This window comes from Neopsephotus bourkii, unplaced genomic scaffold, assembly GCF_033783945.1.
Source record: "Neopsephotus bourkii isolate Nb327-2 ecotype Australia unplaced genomic scaffold, CSIRO-AGI_Nbou_v1 NB_1792, whole genome shotgun sequence".
In the NCBI taxonomy this organism is placed as follows: domain Eukaryota; kingdom Metazoa; phylum Chordata; class Aves; order Psittaciformes; family Psittacidae; genus Neopsephotus; species Neopsephotus bourkii.
This window is the reverse complement of record NW_026902266.1, coordinates 5,878,036-5,894,296: the sequence shown is the minus strand read 5'-3', so window position 1 is coordinate 5,894,296 and position 16,261 is coordinate 5,878,036. Positions and strand designations below refer to the sequence as shown.

Sequence of the window (16,261 nt, the reverse complement as noted above, 5' to 3'; positions counted from 1 at the left end):
TAATGATGTGACAATTGACCTTTTGAAAATTGTGTGCTAATTAGCATAGTCTTCTTGAGTCCTCCTCACAGCACTGTAGGGAAGAGCACTTTTATTACTGTAGGATAGTAACTTCAAGCAAAATTGCATGAACTTGGATTAAGAGCCCAAACTAAATAAGTTAATAACAATAAAAATAATAAAAAAATAGATAAATAGTAGATGTTCCAGAATAGCATGCAAGGGGAATTCCCTTCTCAATTTGCTGTGCAAGATTTCTTTTGCCCATGTGCTGGGAATCTAAAATTATGTTTAGAGTGGTTTTAATGATGGCTTTTGAACTAATTCTTCTGAATCATGAATGCAAACTAACAGCTCTGTGGTTGTGAACCTAAACATTTATACAGGAAATTCCACCTGAACATGAGGAAGAACCTCTCTACTGTGAGGATGACAGCATTGGAATAGGTTGCCCAGAGGGGTGGTGGAGTCTTCTTCCCTGGAGATAGTCAAGAGCCATATGGACTCAGTCCTGAGTAGCCATGTGCTTTAGGCTGATCCTGCCTGCACAGAGAGATTGCACTAGATGACCTCCAGGAGTCCCTTCCAATATCAGACGTTTTGTGATTCAGTGAAACACAATGAGTCAGGTTGAAACATACGACTGTAGTCTTAGTATTCCTTTTCAGTCCTGGAAGTAGTACAGATGGAAACATGAAAAAGGAAGCGTAACACCAGGGCAGTCTTAAGTAACCGAGCTGAATACATTGGCATGAGAGACTCCTTGTGGGGAAAGAGTAGGCCTTATGTGTGGTATGTACCCTTAGATAGTCTTGAAGAAAAAAGTATTTGACTGTCATATGCGTATGTGAAGGTATATGTGGTGCTAAACTGATGATGGTTAGAAGTCTTGTAGAAACACTCATGAGCCTTTCAAATGGAAGGCTGATATTGCCTGAAAAACATGATGGTTTTGAGTCAACTCTGAGTTGCTTCCTGGTTATTCAGAGTTTTCAGCCAAAACCTGGTTCTCTCATCTAAGCTTGTCTTTGCAGCAAGATCAGTCACTCTCCTTAAGCTGGTCTTCTAGGTAATGCTACAGTAAAAGGATAAAAATTCTGGTGGTAACTTAGAAATTCTGCTTTTAATGTTGAGTCACTCCATCTTTTGACAGGAAAAACTGTTTAATTCCCAAAACAGGATTATTTTGCTTTGTTCTACCAGATCACTTTTTGCCTTCTCTCTGGGAGTATTTAAGATCAGCTTTCTAGATTAAGCACTTTTAGGATATGACTATGTATAGGATGGGATACATAATGTAAGTGAGGAGCTAAGGCTTGCCTTGGATTGTAAAGCAGTCACGGAAGCTAGATGGACTACTTCTCAGTGGGAGTCTGTAAAACCAGAAATGTGGCCAGGCAGCAGTCGTGTAGAGTTTTGATGGAACTTAGTGGCTGGTGTACAATTTTTTCTCACTTGATAATGGTAGAACATAAAGTGAGAATCCAGTAATCACGCGCTGCCTACTGTTTTGCTTTGAGAGCTGAGCTCTATGTTCAGCAAAAATCTTTAGAGAAAGTAGATGTGTATGCACATAGAAGAGAGAATGAAGGGCAGGTGTTCAGAACTGAAGTGCAGCTTCTCTCATGTAAGAACTATTTTGAAAGGCATTGGGCTTAAGCAGTGACTTTTGAGTTGACAGCTGAGGACTTCAGAATTTTGTTGTTCTTTCATTTGGTGCTTGGCTTTATATAAGTCACTTCAACTCATAAAACTAGACTTTGTATCTTTTCGGTTTCTGGCTGCCCAAATGCTTCTTGAAGTATCATTATTGCCATTTTACACATTGGGAAAAGGAGATTCCAAAGTAGAAGACATGAGCTAACTGTAGCAGACTTGATTCCTGGCTGCAGAACATCTAAGCATTAAAGAATCATTTATAGCTACTAGCTATCAGATTTTGAAAGGCCAGTATTCCGGTCTAACTAGATTTTTACTTAATATTCACTGCTGTGCCTTACCCAATGCAGTGAAAATGCACAGTACAGATGTTACCCTGCATGCCTTATCTTCGGTAATGTAGAAAGAAACAGCACTGAGATTTTGATTACGTTTCCAAACTGTTTCCTTTTGTTTGTTTCACTTTATAGCTGTTTCCTCCTGCATTTTTCCATTCTGATGACTGTAACAATCACTGAGATGAGACAGGTTGCAGGGATTGTGGGCTTTTTCCAAAGTGCTGTAAGAATTTCCCAAAGTGCTGTATAAATGTTAATGTTCTGATGTCCTAAAATACTTTGGGGTGAAGTATTCTTGCCTTTCTTTGAAGGATGGATGACTAGGGTTATGCCTGGGGTTTGTCTACGAGGACTTTTTTTGTTAGGTATTTGGGATCTTGCAAAAATGCAGGTAACAGCAGCTGAAATCCAACTTGGCAAGAGCTTATTTAGGATCACCTGAAAAAAACAGTATTCAACTGATTTGTGTTGCTCTATTTGACATTGACACACATGGTATTTTTCACTCTCCACTTAATTTCAGAGAAGCTGTTGCATTATCTGTGTTGATTTAGTCTTGGAAGCAGACGCAGGGACTGTGAGAATGAAGACCTTGGGCCCACTGTAGGATCGGAACTGGTTCAAGACCATCTTAAAAATCTGAACATGCACAAGTCCATGGGATCTGATGAAACCCATCCGCGGGTCATGAAGGAGCTGGCAAATGAAGTTGCTAAGCCGCTGGCCATCATATTTGAAAAATCATGGCAGTCAGGTGAAGTTCCCGATGACTGGAAAAAGGGAAATATAGCCCCCATTTTCAAGAAGGGGAAAATGGATGACCTGGGGAATTACAGACCAGTCAGTCTCACCTCTGTGCCTGGCAAAATCTTGGAGCAGATTCTCCTAAGGCACATGAAAAACAACAAGGTGGTTGGTGACAGCCAGCATGGCTTCACTAAGGGGAAATCCTGCCTGACGAATTTGGTGGCCTTCTATGATGGGGCTACAGAACTGATGGACAGTGGTAGAGCAGTTGATGTCATCTACTTGGACTTGTGCAAAGCATTCGACACTGTCCCACACAACATTCTTGTCTCTAAATTGGAGAGACATCAATTTGATGGATGGACCACTTGGTGGGTAAAGAACTGGCTGGATGGCCGCACACAAAGAGTTGTGGTCAATGGCTTAATGTCCGGCTGGAGACCTGTAACAAGTGGTGTCCCTCAGGGATCGGTGTTGGGACCGGTCTTGTTTAACATCTTCGTCACTGACATGGACAGTGGGATTGAGTGCGCCCTCAGCAAGTTTGCCGATGACACCAAGCTGTGTGGTTCGGATGATACACTGGAGGGAAGGAATGCCATCCAGAGGGACCTTGACACGCTTGTGAGGTGGGCTGATGCCAACCTCATGAAGTTTAACCATGCCGAGTGAAGGTCCTACACCTGGGTTGGAGCAATCCCAGGCACAGTTACAAGTTAGGCAGAGAAGAAATTCAGAGCAGCCCTGTGGAGAAGGACTTGGGGGTGCTGGTCGATGAGAAAATGAACATGAGCCGGGTTCAGTGTGTGCTCGCAGCCCAGAAAGCCAACTATATCCTGGGCTGCATCAAAAGGAGCGTGACCAGCAGGTTGAAGGAGGTGATCCTGCCCCTTTACTCTGCTCTCATGAGACCTCACCTGGAGTATTGTGTGCAGTTCTGGTGTCCTCAACATAAAAAGGACATGGATCTGTTAGAACAAGTCCAGAGCAGGGCAACGAGGATGATCAGGGGACTGGAGCACCTCCTGTATGAAGATCAGCTGAGAAAGTTGGGACTGTTCAGCCTGGAGAAGACTGCGTGGAGACCTCATAGCAGCCTTCCAGTATCTGAAGAGGGCCTATAGGGATGTTGGGGATGGACTCTTCATTAGGGACTGTAATGGTAGGACAAAGGGTAATGCGTTAAAACTTAAACAGGTGAAGTTTAGATTGGATATAAGGAGGAAATTCTTTCCTGTTAGGGTGGTGAGGCATTGGAATAGGTTGCCCAAGGAGGTTGTGAATGCTCCATCCCTGGCAGTGTTCAAGGCCAATTTGGACGAGGCCTTGGGTGATATGGTTTAGAGCGAGGTGTCCCTGCCCATGGCAGGGGGGTTGGAACTTGATGATCTTAAGGTCCTTTCCAACCCTAACTATTCTGTGATTCTATGATTCAGAATACCACAGAATAATCTGCAAAAATAATATTTACTGTTTTTGAGGTAGTTGATTCTCTCTGAAGTTGTGTCACATAAAGCATGTCTGCTAAGTTAGTCTACAAATGTAGGATGATAGTTTTAATGATCAGAATCTATGCTGAAATGTTCAGTTCTCCACTGTTACATTTTCATACCATCCAGTCAGCAACTGGCAGAGTAGTATAAAGCTTCTGATTGTGGTTGTCTTCCTGTAACATGTTCGGCTTTATAGTCTTTTTTGCTAAACTTTGGTGGTGTGTTGTCCTATGTCTGCCTCCTTTGGCTAATGCCAGCTATTTTCCATGAGTGCAGAAGCATTCGTTTGTTTAGATTTTTACTGGATGCTGAATTCCAGGGAGTTGATCGGGATTCCCTTTCCCAAATAAGCATCTTTACACAGATTTTTCAGACCCGTCTAAGTTAGGAATGGCAGAGGAACAACTTAATGGCAGCCAGATTTGTCATCTTTTGCAGGGGCAAATGTTAGACTTGCGAAGTAAGTAATTTTCTTAAATCTATAATATTTCGCAGTAAGAATCTGCATTTGCAGTCTGAACGTGGGACTTAAGTGGATTTCTGTTCCCCTAATGCAAGAGGAGCAGTGACAAGGATAGTAATGGTAAGAGATGAGTGAATCTTTGAGGACACTGGGGAGGGTGTGCAAGAGCAAGCACATAATCTAGTTTAAAAGGAGATTCAGAGAGTGATGGCCTGACATTTTTCATTTGTTTCAAATTACAAATATTTTAGTGACTAAGCACATAGTTGTATGTCTCCCTGCCTTTTGTACTCACTAACCTATGTGTAGTATGCAGTCTCCCTGATAAAATTTATACTCTTATTACCCAATTGTGTTTCCTGATGTGTCTTATTTTTAAGGATTTGGTTTGTATTTGGCCAGAATGACAGCTCTTTTTTAATACTGTTAGATTTTTTCTTCCTTTTTCTTTATTAAAGCTTCATATAGCAAAAGCGTCACTTGTGGCATACAAGCTTTCTGTGTTGGAATCTGGGTACTGTTTCATCATTAGCAAAACCAATCTGGATTTGAACCAAAAATTGGTTGTAGCTTTTAACACCTTAGTGTGAGGCCACTTAATTAAATTTAAAATTTAAAAAGAAAGAGGGAAGAAGCAAGTTGTGCAGGAGAAAATACTTTTTCTTTCTGCTTGTTTTATGAGGATTTGTACGTGCCTGATCTCATGTAGCTGAGTTTAGCTGAAGTCTCTTTCTCAGAAATGTCTCTCCTGTTCCCCCTCCGTGGTACTCCCAGTCTTCTCCTGGATTGTATCATTAGCTAAATTTTGCAGCAGAGACTTTTATACCGACTGGGACTTACTGGGTGGGGCATTTTGGTAAGTCATACAGTTGTTTCCTGTTCTTGGACTGAAGGGGCAGTGCCTGCTCTAAATTACCTGCTTGCTGCTCTTGCCAAGAACATCAGTCTTCTCTTACTGCTTATTATGTTACTTTATGAGCCTTCCTTTGAGATGGACCAAGTTTTGGGGGCTGATCTGAATGGGGGTCTTCATGCCCTATGGCCATTTGCCACGGTTACATAAATAACTGTTGTCCACGTGGCTCGTCTTAATGGCCATCTGCATGAGGCAGAGCAACTTTCACCTCTTACTGGAAAACCTATTTTGCCACAGCACACTTGTTAACCCTGTGTAGGGACCTCTCTCTAACACTGAAACTGATAAATTCTGTCTAGCTGCCTCTGTTTTTAAAGCTTAGAAATCAATTCAGGTAAGTTAAAAATAATGCACTCAAAACACTCTGAATTGTGATACCAAACTCGATAATTAACTCCTTTGGTCAGCCCTCCCAAAGAGTGATCTGTTCATGTTCATTTGCTCCAAACCTACCTCTAGGAAACTGCCCAAAATGGGGGATCAAAGCAGGCAGCATGCCAGGGGTTTGTGTTTCAGGCAGTTTGGCACACACTGAAAGCTTGGTCTTTCCTGTACTAAGCCATGGGCAGACGTCCATTAAGAATGATTAGGCAGAATTTGTGTAAAGGCGTTCTATGGTGTTGTGTGTGGCTTTGGTTGGTTTGTTTTTTTTTTTTCCCCTGCTGCTTTTTTCCCTTCTCCTGTCCTCGTACTTGAGAAGTTTTGTGTGGGTGTGTATTTTGTTCTAAATTTACAAACCTCGGCTTTTGCCCTTGTCCGGCAGAGACTGCTCACCCACCCTTTTCCGTTTCCAGGCGGACTGCTTTTCTGTTATTTCAGTTCTCTAACTTTCTCCAACACTGTCCTGTTTTGCTTATTAGGAAGTGCTTGCAGTAACCCTTTCAGTGCTGCTGTCATCTTTGCCTTACATCAGGACTGGCTGCGGTATCTATTTAATGAAAACCTTCTCTTAAGAAGCAAATTAAAGACTTCTTACATGTTACAGGTTTCTGGTTTTTTACAGGGAATGTGATATGGCTTTCATTTCTATATTGACAACTGCAGTGTCCCTGCGCAAGTTTTTTTCTTCAATAGTAAGCCAAAACCCTCACTGAAATGGGATTTCTCTACAGCTTTGGCAAAGAAATCTCTCAGCTGAGGCAGGACTATCTTGATGTGTCAAATGAATTAGCAGAATTTTGGGAAATATGTATTTCCATCTATGTCTTAAGAGTAAATTTTCATGTTCTCCTACTCCTTTTTTGTTTCATTCTCTATACAGCAGTGATTGATGTTGACCTGTAAGATCCTTGTTTCTCTAATATGAGTGTTTAAATTAAGCCTGAATTAGCTAAGTAAAGTAGAAGTGAACTTGACTGACCCGCTGGTGCCCTGGGTGATGTATGAACTAATACAAACTGCTGTAAGTGTGTAATCAGACCAGTAAAGTAGAAGCAAATTTGTTTCTTGTAACAATTTAGTGCTTCATTGATTATCTTCGGAATTAACTTGCCTCTAAGTGCAAGTTATGATGCAAGGCAGTAGAAAACAAGATTAAGCATTGGGTTTGTGGGTGTTTTCTGGAAGAAAGGGAGTAAATTGTTCTCTTCAATAGCATGACAAATTCAAATAGTTTTTTCAAAACTGTTGTAGGGAATGGGTCAAGGATACATGTATAAAATAACCTTAAGTGCTGTAGAAGCAACTTAAACATGGCTCTGGAAAACAGGGTACATATGGGTACACTGTCTCCTCTCTTTCCTGACCAGATGTGGATAACTGAGGTTGCTAGTGAGTGTTCCTTTTTAGATGTAGAAAGACGTTTCATTCATATGCAAAACTCTCCCTGGACGAATAACTAAGCTTTGAGTGTACTGTAGGTCTTTCCAAGTAGTAGAGGACTAGCTACTCTCTTCTGTACAAGCTTTTTACTTAACATGTGTGTTTCCTTATTAAATAGAGTTTTTTTTGTTGTTGTTTTTTAGTATTAATTGAAACAGATTTTTTTTAAATACTGTTTTCAAAGCACAAAGTGGCTGGGAGATAGTTGAAAATGGTAAATCATCCATACCAATTTCTGTTATCTAAACTGTACTTTGAGCTAATGTCCAGAATTACTGGGCCAAATAGTCCTGTTGAAATTCCCCTCAGAAACAGAGCAGTGGTTAGATGAATATTTAGCCTTAGACCAAATAATCCATGCTAAAGTTTATGGATTCTGCTTGGGGAAGGGAATAAAAGAGAAGTGGCCTGTAAGAATGCTTTATTTGTCATAAGGGATCTTAAGGGGGCATAAAGGTATTTTCCCTCCTCCCATGTGTTTTCACCACAGTAATGATGATTCAGCTTGTGTATGCTCTCTGGAATGCGTACATGTAGGGAAAAGAGAAAAGGGTTTCTTTAGATGCAGCTAACTGAAAATAGTGTAGGAGATAGTGTGTATACCATATTGCCTCATCATGGAGTTGCCTGCTTCAGCGAGTTTGTATTTATTTTCATGTTGACTAAAAATAAGGGTGCTTTTATCTTTGTAAACCAAACACATTTCTCCAGAAGACCTCTCTGAAGCAGGGATTCCTTGTTTCTGAAGCAGTTGTGTTGGCAAGTAGGCCTTAGCTGTGTTTCTGCGGTAAGTTCTTTTGTCCATGACAGCATTTTGGGATCCCAGCATCAGTGTGGCTGGCCCTGGCTCTGATTGGACAGTTTATATTTAGTTGCTGGTTTCCTATAATAGTTTTCAGATGGAGATGTTAAAGAACACATACCCTTGTGCTGCTGTAATCCCTGAAAGAGGATGGGGGAGTGAAAAAGAAAAAAAGCATTGATGTCTTTTCAGCAGAAGTAGAGTTTGGAAAAAAAACCCAAACCAACAAACAGCTTCCTAGAGCAAGAGAATGCTGAAACTTATTTTTAAGAAATAGGTAGCCAGTAAAATCAAAATGCTCAGAAAATCTGTGGGTACGTCGCTTAAGTTTTGCATCCAGAAAGGAGCTTATAAACGCTGTGGGAAGATCTGCTTTTTTAAAATTACAGAACTTGTGATTCTGCAGTTTACAGTAGTAGTCAATTGCTATTAAGTAGTAGACATCAGACACCATCTCATGACCTGTGTTCCATATTGCTAGTGCACTTCCAATGCAAATTAGTAGATATTCAAACCCCCTCCCCCCGCCCCCAATGTCATATATGATTTAATTTTAGTGTCAGATGTGTCTTTTCATGAAAACTGAAGACTTACTGGTTTTACTCTGAGCCTGGCTTTAAGACAACCTCTCCAGGAATCCTGTCTTTAAGGAAGGAAACTGAGTTCAGTTCTTTGTTTGATTCTGGGTTTGCAGAGCATTTAGAAATGATCTGTACATAAATTCTTTTGGTTTATTAGCTTTAACTATTTTTAATTCTTTAAATTGTTAACCAAATAAATCATCCTAGTTTTATTTGATAGGCTTCCAAGAATGTGCCTCTGCTTTTATCCAGCTGCATGCGGGGACCTAACTTGTAGCTTTTCTGTGGCCATAGTGAATCTTCAGTAGCTTGAGGGACATCAGAGCCTGACCATAGCAACTGGAAGAATCAGACCCAGATGCCAGCCAGCACGTAGGTAGGAACTTTGCAAAGTTCATGGTTGAGAAGAAATTGAAGTATGATTCTTCTCCCCTCCCCCCCATCCCCAATGTGTATAATAACAGCAGATCGCTGCTACCACTGTGGTAGTCGTGTACTGCACCTAATTGCAGCCCTGGCCAGCATAACTTATTTTGAGGGGAAAAAAAAATCTGAAGTGCTGAAATCTCGCTTGCCTCGTGTGGTTACACAGCACAGTTTTTGTTCTTTCTTCCATGGGAAGCAAATCATAGAAGGCTAGGGATGAGACACAGCTATAGGAGGCCAACTATTCAGTCCTCAGCTAGGGAGCAAGATCATTTCAAAGGTCTGCAAGCATGTAGACTCTGTAATCTATTCCTGTACTTAAAAACAAACAAAAAAAATCTAAACTGACCTGGTTTGTTTCTTAGTTAATTCAAGTCCCTTTGTGATGGATAGAGCAGAAGGAACATTTTGTTTCCTTTTTCTTTACACCAGTTTCTACATTCTTGGAAGGTATTATCTTGTTTTCCTCCCTCGTTTTTCTCATCTGTGAGATAGATAATATTCTTCTTGGTGCTCTCTGGGCTCCAGCTAAATGAAGATATCTATCTTCAACTAGGGTGCCAAGGGTTGGGCACAATACTCCAGCTGAGGCTTGATAAATGCTGCAAATTGCTTTCTGTCTTGCAGATGTAGCATATTTGTACAGCTCAGTCTCATTGCCTTTTTCAACAGTACGATGTTGTTGATTTCTGCAGCCTATAATTCATTGTAACCCTTTTTTCTCTCAACACTTGTGATCTAATCAGTCCCTAGATAGGTATACTTGGTTACCACCTAACTGTATAATCTCAAGCACCTAGAAAGAAATAAAGCAATTCTCCTATTTTTAGGCTGGATTTCTTTAACTTAAATTTTCAGATGACAGCTCTGAAGGAACATTGTAAAGATGGGATCAAGATGAAATTCAGCTTGACAAACATATTGTCCTTAGATATTCCGACCAATAAAATAGAGAATAATGCTGTACTCAGGCTGGAATTCTGTGGGACCTTACCCATTGCTTCCCTCTGTTTAAGTAGTGAATATTTAATCTTTGTATTTGGGTAGCGTGAAGTTTTCCCATTATGCCAGAGCAGTTTCACCTAGGCCACAAGTGACAGTCATTTCAATATTCATTGTTAAAAATGCTTTTTTGTGTGATTTATTACTTGAGTCAGTGCTTATTTGCTCACAGACGGTGAATGATCAAGAGTTATCTGGAGCAATTTTTGCTTTGTGTGGTAGATTCACCCCTCTGGTCCAGGCAGTAAGCTGTGCAGCTGTTTAGTTCACATCTATCAGGGAATGGTAGGGTGAACAGAAAGGAAGGAAAACAGCCTCATCAGAGACAGTGCAATCTTGTGATTTATGCAGGGCAGCCTGCCCAGGACTGGACTGCTGCAGGATATTTTTTCTCTGCAGTGTTGGAGCATGACTTTGGATCTGCTTGGTTTAAACTTTATACAGGCAAAATAAACCTCTCAACCACTAGCTGTGTGTCTCTTTCCAAATGTGTAGTTTCCAGATTGATATTAGGGGGAAGAAACCCCCACAGGGTCTGAATATTTGTTATTTATGGCTTCTTGTTTAATTGCCTTGTGCTCCCAGGGTAGTGCTGACTACTTGATAGTCACAACAGGGCTCGTGAGGAGGAGGGAATAGATCTGAAGCTGCTTTCAGACTAATTGGAAAAAGAGCAGCTCACCGATAAAACAGCTTTCGACAAGATTTATTCTTGCACATGCAGGGAGTGGTTAAGGTATTTTATAAAACCCCTTCTCCGTGAATATTTGCTTCTTCTCCTTGGTGGGCAGCAAGGATTTTGTCAAGTGTGTTGGGGAGATTTTACACCTCCAGACTCTTGTCTGGCTGCAGGCAGTTTCCTCTGGGCTTCCTGCTAAGTGGCTCTGGTGGCGGTTTTGCATTGTTTCTCACTGATGACTCAGAGAACCAGGAAAGAGGTCCCCTGGTGAACAAAAAGCACAACCACCAAACAGGTGCCTGTATTCTGGTCTAGCAGAGGACACACCACCTCATTCTGGATTTTTTCCTGAGATTGTTATCTGCAAGTATGAGACTCAAGAGGAATGGTTCGTATACACTGAATGGGTAAGAGCGAGCCTGCATCCCTTTTTGAATCTTCACGGTTAAAACCACGTGAAAACGGAAGCCTTTATTTTTCTTTCTAGTGACGGAGTACATGAAATAATGACCAAATCTTTTGTCTCAAAAAAGAGCAGAGGATCACAGCATATGAAATATGCTGCTTATTTAGATTGGTCTGCATTTTATTAGGTTTGGTTTTAAAGCGTATGCATTTTCTGGGGGCAGGTTAGAGTTGCGGGCATGTTAAATTGAGGTGGATCTGCTCAGTAAAACCAGCAAAGCATTAGGAACTTTATGATTCCTGAATAAATGTTTGTGGTAATTATTTTAAGTATTTATAAGCAAACATCCTATGGTTTTGATAAGAACAAGAGATCAACTCCTTAAATGTGATGCTCCCCGATAGAGAATACAAATGATTTTACATTTTGTCAGTCTAAAAAATAAGTTTAGTTTCAAATACTTAAAACTTCTCTGAGTTACTTTACTAGTTTTGTTATTTTGAAAATACTGGTTTTGTGGGGGTTTGTGTTGTTCTCCCACCCCCTATCTTTTATTAAAGAAATATTTTTCTTTAATAATATGAGAAGATTATTAAATCCTCTCAATAACAGAAAATATACCATTACTGGAAATAAGATAACTAGCTAGATATTCCTTGTTTAAGGAATATTTTTGTAAAACTGAAAATAGGAAGTTTTCAGGTGACTAATTTTTTTATTTTAATAATTGCATTTGATTTTACTAAAGCAGATTCTTTTGTGTCTTCATATGATGTAAATTTTATTTCTCAGCACAGCATACCTGAACTAAAGATGACTTGTATTTCCATGGTGCAGTGTTAACTGTTCCTCCGTACCTGTCAGGTGACTTGACAAATGAAGAAAGTTGTTTGTCTTGCAGTGTCATTTTATTTTGCAGCTGCTTTTAACCTTCTTTAATGAGTAAGCATTGTGATCAGTGCTTCATGGCTTAGTGCTTCATCCCTGAAAAGCCCAGATATATAGAGTACAAGTGTGCAGACTAGCCCAAAACTGCCTACCTGCTTTAAACTGATGGTCCATTTTGCACCTGGTTGGAAATCTCTGCATAAGAGAGGCAAATAGCAGACCAAGCATATCAGATAGGAAGGACTTTGGCAATGTTGTTCGGATGGTCTGCACTTTTTTTTGCCTACAATGGCTTGCACAGTGCCACTTTGAAGGAAGGGTCCTTTGCTTTGCCGACATATGTTTAAATTTGGGTGGGTTTTGTTTGTTTTGGGGTGTTTATTTGTTTGTTCTTTATTTTTTTTAAATTTGATTTGGATTAGGTTTTTAAAGGCAACCTAGATGGATGCTAACATATTCCTGCGTTATCCTTAGGCTTTTTTTTTTTGTTTTTGTAACTGTGATTATTCTGACTGCATGTGAAATCAGACAGAATTAAAAGTTACCATCCTACAGTATTTGCTTTAAGCTTAAGGTAAATTTGTCACTCAGTGGGATTGAGTTTGTAGTAGATGGAGGTTAAGAATATATTAGCATTAACTTGGGTTTTCTTGCAGAGTTTTTTGACCCTTTGAGAGATTATCTTTAGAGAGTCAAGTAAGAAATGATGCTAAAATGCCAAATATAATGGATATTGCTTATGCTAAAGAAAGTTTTCAGATTTTAGTTATGGGAAGCACAATCTTTAATTGATTTGAGGTTTATTAAAAATGAATGCATGGGATAGAGCTTCAGGGAAGTAAGTTGTGTAAGATCACCTTGTGCATCTGTTATGCCTTGTTCTAACTTGCAGGATGCTGTATAATAATTTTAAGGAATTTCAGTTGTTGTGGCCCAGTGCATACCTGGCATTACATTTTACAGAAAGCATTTAACTGGAAGTGTTGTATTACAGTGAGTAAAACCAGTGGCACCTAGATGCTTGCATGGAAAAGAAGCTTCAACTGTGACTTTGTGGGAGACTCCAATATTATCTGATTCTAACATGCTGATGTACTTTGCTCTATTAAACAACAAATGCTGAGGAGTGAATTTATCTAATTAAAGAAATTCCTTTCATGTTTATCTCTCCCTTAGATGGTTTAATAATGCAAGGTAATGGAAAAAGAGCTTCAAGTGTGTTTTCCTGTTTAGCTTAAACTTCTGGCATATCAGCAGAAAGACTTGTTTTGATCTGTAGGGGTTTTTGTTTGGGACAGAGTGTTCCACTTCACAGGTGGAGCAGCACCCTCTTGTGCAGGTCAGTTGAGGAAAGGGGAGCTGATTGGTGTGGAATGTTGGAGGGCAAATGCAACTGCAGCAGGTACGTGCACATGGCAGGGACATGGCTACTGCAGGATTAGTCTTTGTAGTGTAGTGCATGAATTCTGTCAGCACATTTTTTTTTTTTTTTTAATAAAAGTGGGTAGTTTGTACAGCCAGATGTGTGTACCTCAAAATAATCAGCATGTTCAGAGGTATAACTGCAGAGTATGGTGATCGAGTATACTCCAAATCAGACAAGGCAGTGGCACACTGCGTATTTAATAATGTTACAAGTTAAAAGGTTATGTATCGGGAGCAATAGGAGAGGATTCTTTACATCAAAGGTCGCTTTGACCTTCCTGCTGTGTTGAATTTTATTTTGTAAACTGGAGCTGTTGAACTTCCAGTAAGTTCACATTAAAAGTTGTAACTTAGAAACTGTGAGGGAGAACAAGAATTCTGTTTAAACCCTCAGCTTCTGAAAGTGCAAACTTCTACTTATGTACTTTACCCAGATCTTCTTAAAAAGTAAATAAACTATGCCTAAATCTTTAAGTTCTCACATATTGATTAATCAAGCTCTAGATGGTGTTTTTAAAGGTGGTTCTGGTATCTTGGATGAGGCAACTAAAAAGAGTGATTGCAGAAGCCCAATCTCTAGGATACAGGGGCTATGTGAATGCCTTTACGTCTTTTGAAAAAAGATGCTAACTTTTCCTGTTGATAGTTCTGACTTTGACACTTACAGATATTTGACCCAGTTTTAAGGAAAATCTTGATTCTTGCTTTTAATTTTGCTTGTAAGCAAAGAACTGCAGCAGGAGCCATCACAACGATTAGTTTTTCCTTGGTATGATTTGATCAGGCTCTGATTGCACTTAGAAACTCATAGAGGGGGAGGAAAACTGCAAGTGGAGCTAAGATACTTGAAAATGTTTTCAAACCTAATACCAGCAAAAATCTTCCCCTGCCTTAGCCTTTCTCCTGTTCTGCTCTAAAGCAGTTGATACTAGTGTGAGAACTGTACAAATATAAACTGTAAACACAACTAAAATCCAGAGTTTCGCTTAGAAACAGTGATTTATAGGTATTCTTTCAGCAGGTCTCACTGGGTATGGGCACGTTTGGTCTTGCTTTTTGAAGCGGGTAATGGTGGCATGTTTGTGGAGACAGGGATTTGGTGCTGAGATTTGTCAGAGGATACTGATGTAGGAGACCTACCTTATCTTGCGAAGCTGAGGTAGGAATCTTAACTGCCATCATCTCTTTGACAATGTTGTTAAGTCAGCTTTGCTGTTATGTGCTCACCTACAATATGATTATATTTCTTTGCATTGCAAAGTTTCTTTTTATAAATGATCTCTTTTGAAGGTCATCTTAACTTGGGAGATATCCCTTTATTTGCTTGGTGCTGTGTTTACAGTGAAAAATGCACTGGCACTGTACAGTCTTTTCAGCATCATTTTCTTTTCTCTTTGTAAATGTGTCTGTGTTTTTGTGGGTTTTGGGTTTTGTTTTTTTTTTGTGTGTGTCTTGTCCCTTTAGCATTTGGAATTACTGACAGTATAAGTCTTTGCACACTGGTAATGTGTCAAATATTAGACATGTTTATTAGACCTCTGTTTCCGCTTTTTCCTCTAATGAGTTAAGGAAGGGTGTAAATCCAGAGCATGCACTTCACAAGATACGACCTCAATGCACCCAAAACAAATATGCCCCTTGAACTTTGGTGCTGTGATCCAAGCTTCCTGTGCCTTTTAGAATCATAATATATGGGCCTACACATTCATATAACATTTGTAGTGGTGCGGATCTGTGCTTGTGCTGGTTTACATTCACAATGGACATGCCCACTGTAGGAAAGCTTTACTGCTGTGTGCAATTTTAGAAGTGAAGAGCTCTTTTGGACAGCTGGCAACTTGCTGGCCTTGCTTTAAATATCACAGTTTACCTAGTAGACTGTTTATCAGTATAAAATTGCACCCAAATTGGGATTTCTGATGACCCTGATCAGTGAGCCAACATGATGCCTCATCGCTCTCTTCTGCTTGGCATGGCAATTTTGAGAAGGCCATGCAGCTCTGCAGTGTTTTCTAAATCAGTGCAGGTTTAGAAACTGGTTAACTATCTGAAAATGACTTAAAACTAAGCAATGACCTCTTCAACTCCTGCATAGTGGCCATCCCAAACTCATGGTAATGGAAACTGGACAGCATGTACAAGTGGTTATTTATTGAATCAGATATGTAGCACAAGGTAAAATGCTTAAATGTTACTTATTTTTATCTTCGTTACTGTACCTGACTTTGCACTGCTGAATAACTGGTGCATGGCATGTTTTCCTGGGACACTTCTTAGTGCCAAAGGAGCATAGCCAGATCATGCATTCTGAAATCTGGCAGGGGCGAAAGCTTTGAAAATGCATTTTGCAGCCAGCATCTCAGTCAGTGCCTGTGTTGCTGAGGAGCACTTGCTCAGTCATGAGAAGTTTGTGTTTATCTTGTGATGTTGGTGTTCCAACTGAGAATTTGAGCAGTTTGACATCTCCCTTCTGCTCAGTGTTGCCCTCGCCCTTGCCCTTCTGAAAATGCTCTTTGAGTTCTGCCCTACACAGAGGCTTTTTTTCCCCTTCTTTCTCCATTCATCTCAGGGTTATGTGTACGTGAAGGCATTTATATACGATCAAAGGCAGAAGT

The 16,261-nt window shown here is 40.1% G+C and overlaps 1 protein-coding gene across 4 annotated transcripts in view; it reads left to right on the top strand.

Annotated features, from left to right (window-relative positions):
- The window catches only part of MOB2 (MOB kinase activator 2), a 118,874-nt gene that overhangs the window by 48,777 nt on the left and 53,836 nt on the right, over positions 1–16,261 (top strand). Inside the window, exon 1 of one of the 4 annotated variants that reach the window (XM_061342480.1) lies at positions 10,830–11,334. The exons of the other annotated variants lie outside the window; for them this stretch is intronic. Within the exon in view, the coding sequence (XP_061198464.1) occupies positions 11,297–11,334 (38 nt within the window). The 5' untranslated portion in view covers positions 10,830–11,296. Of the gene's footprint in view, positions 1–10,829; positions 11,335–16,261 lie in introns of those variants that run through there. 4 annotated transcript variants of the gene reach the window in all.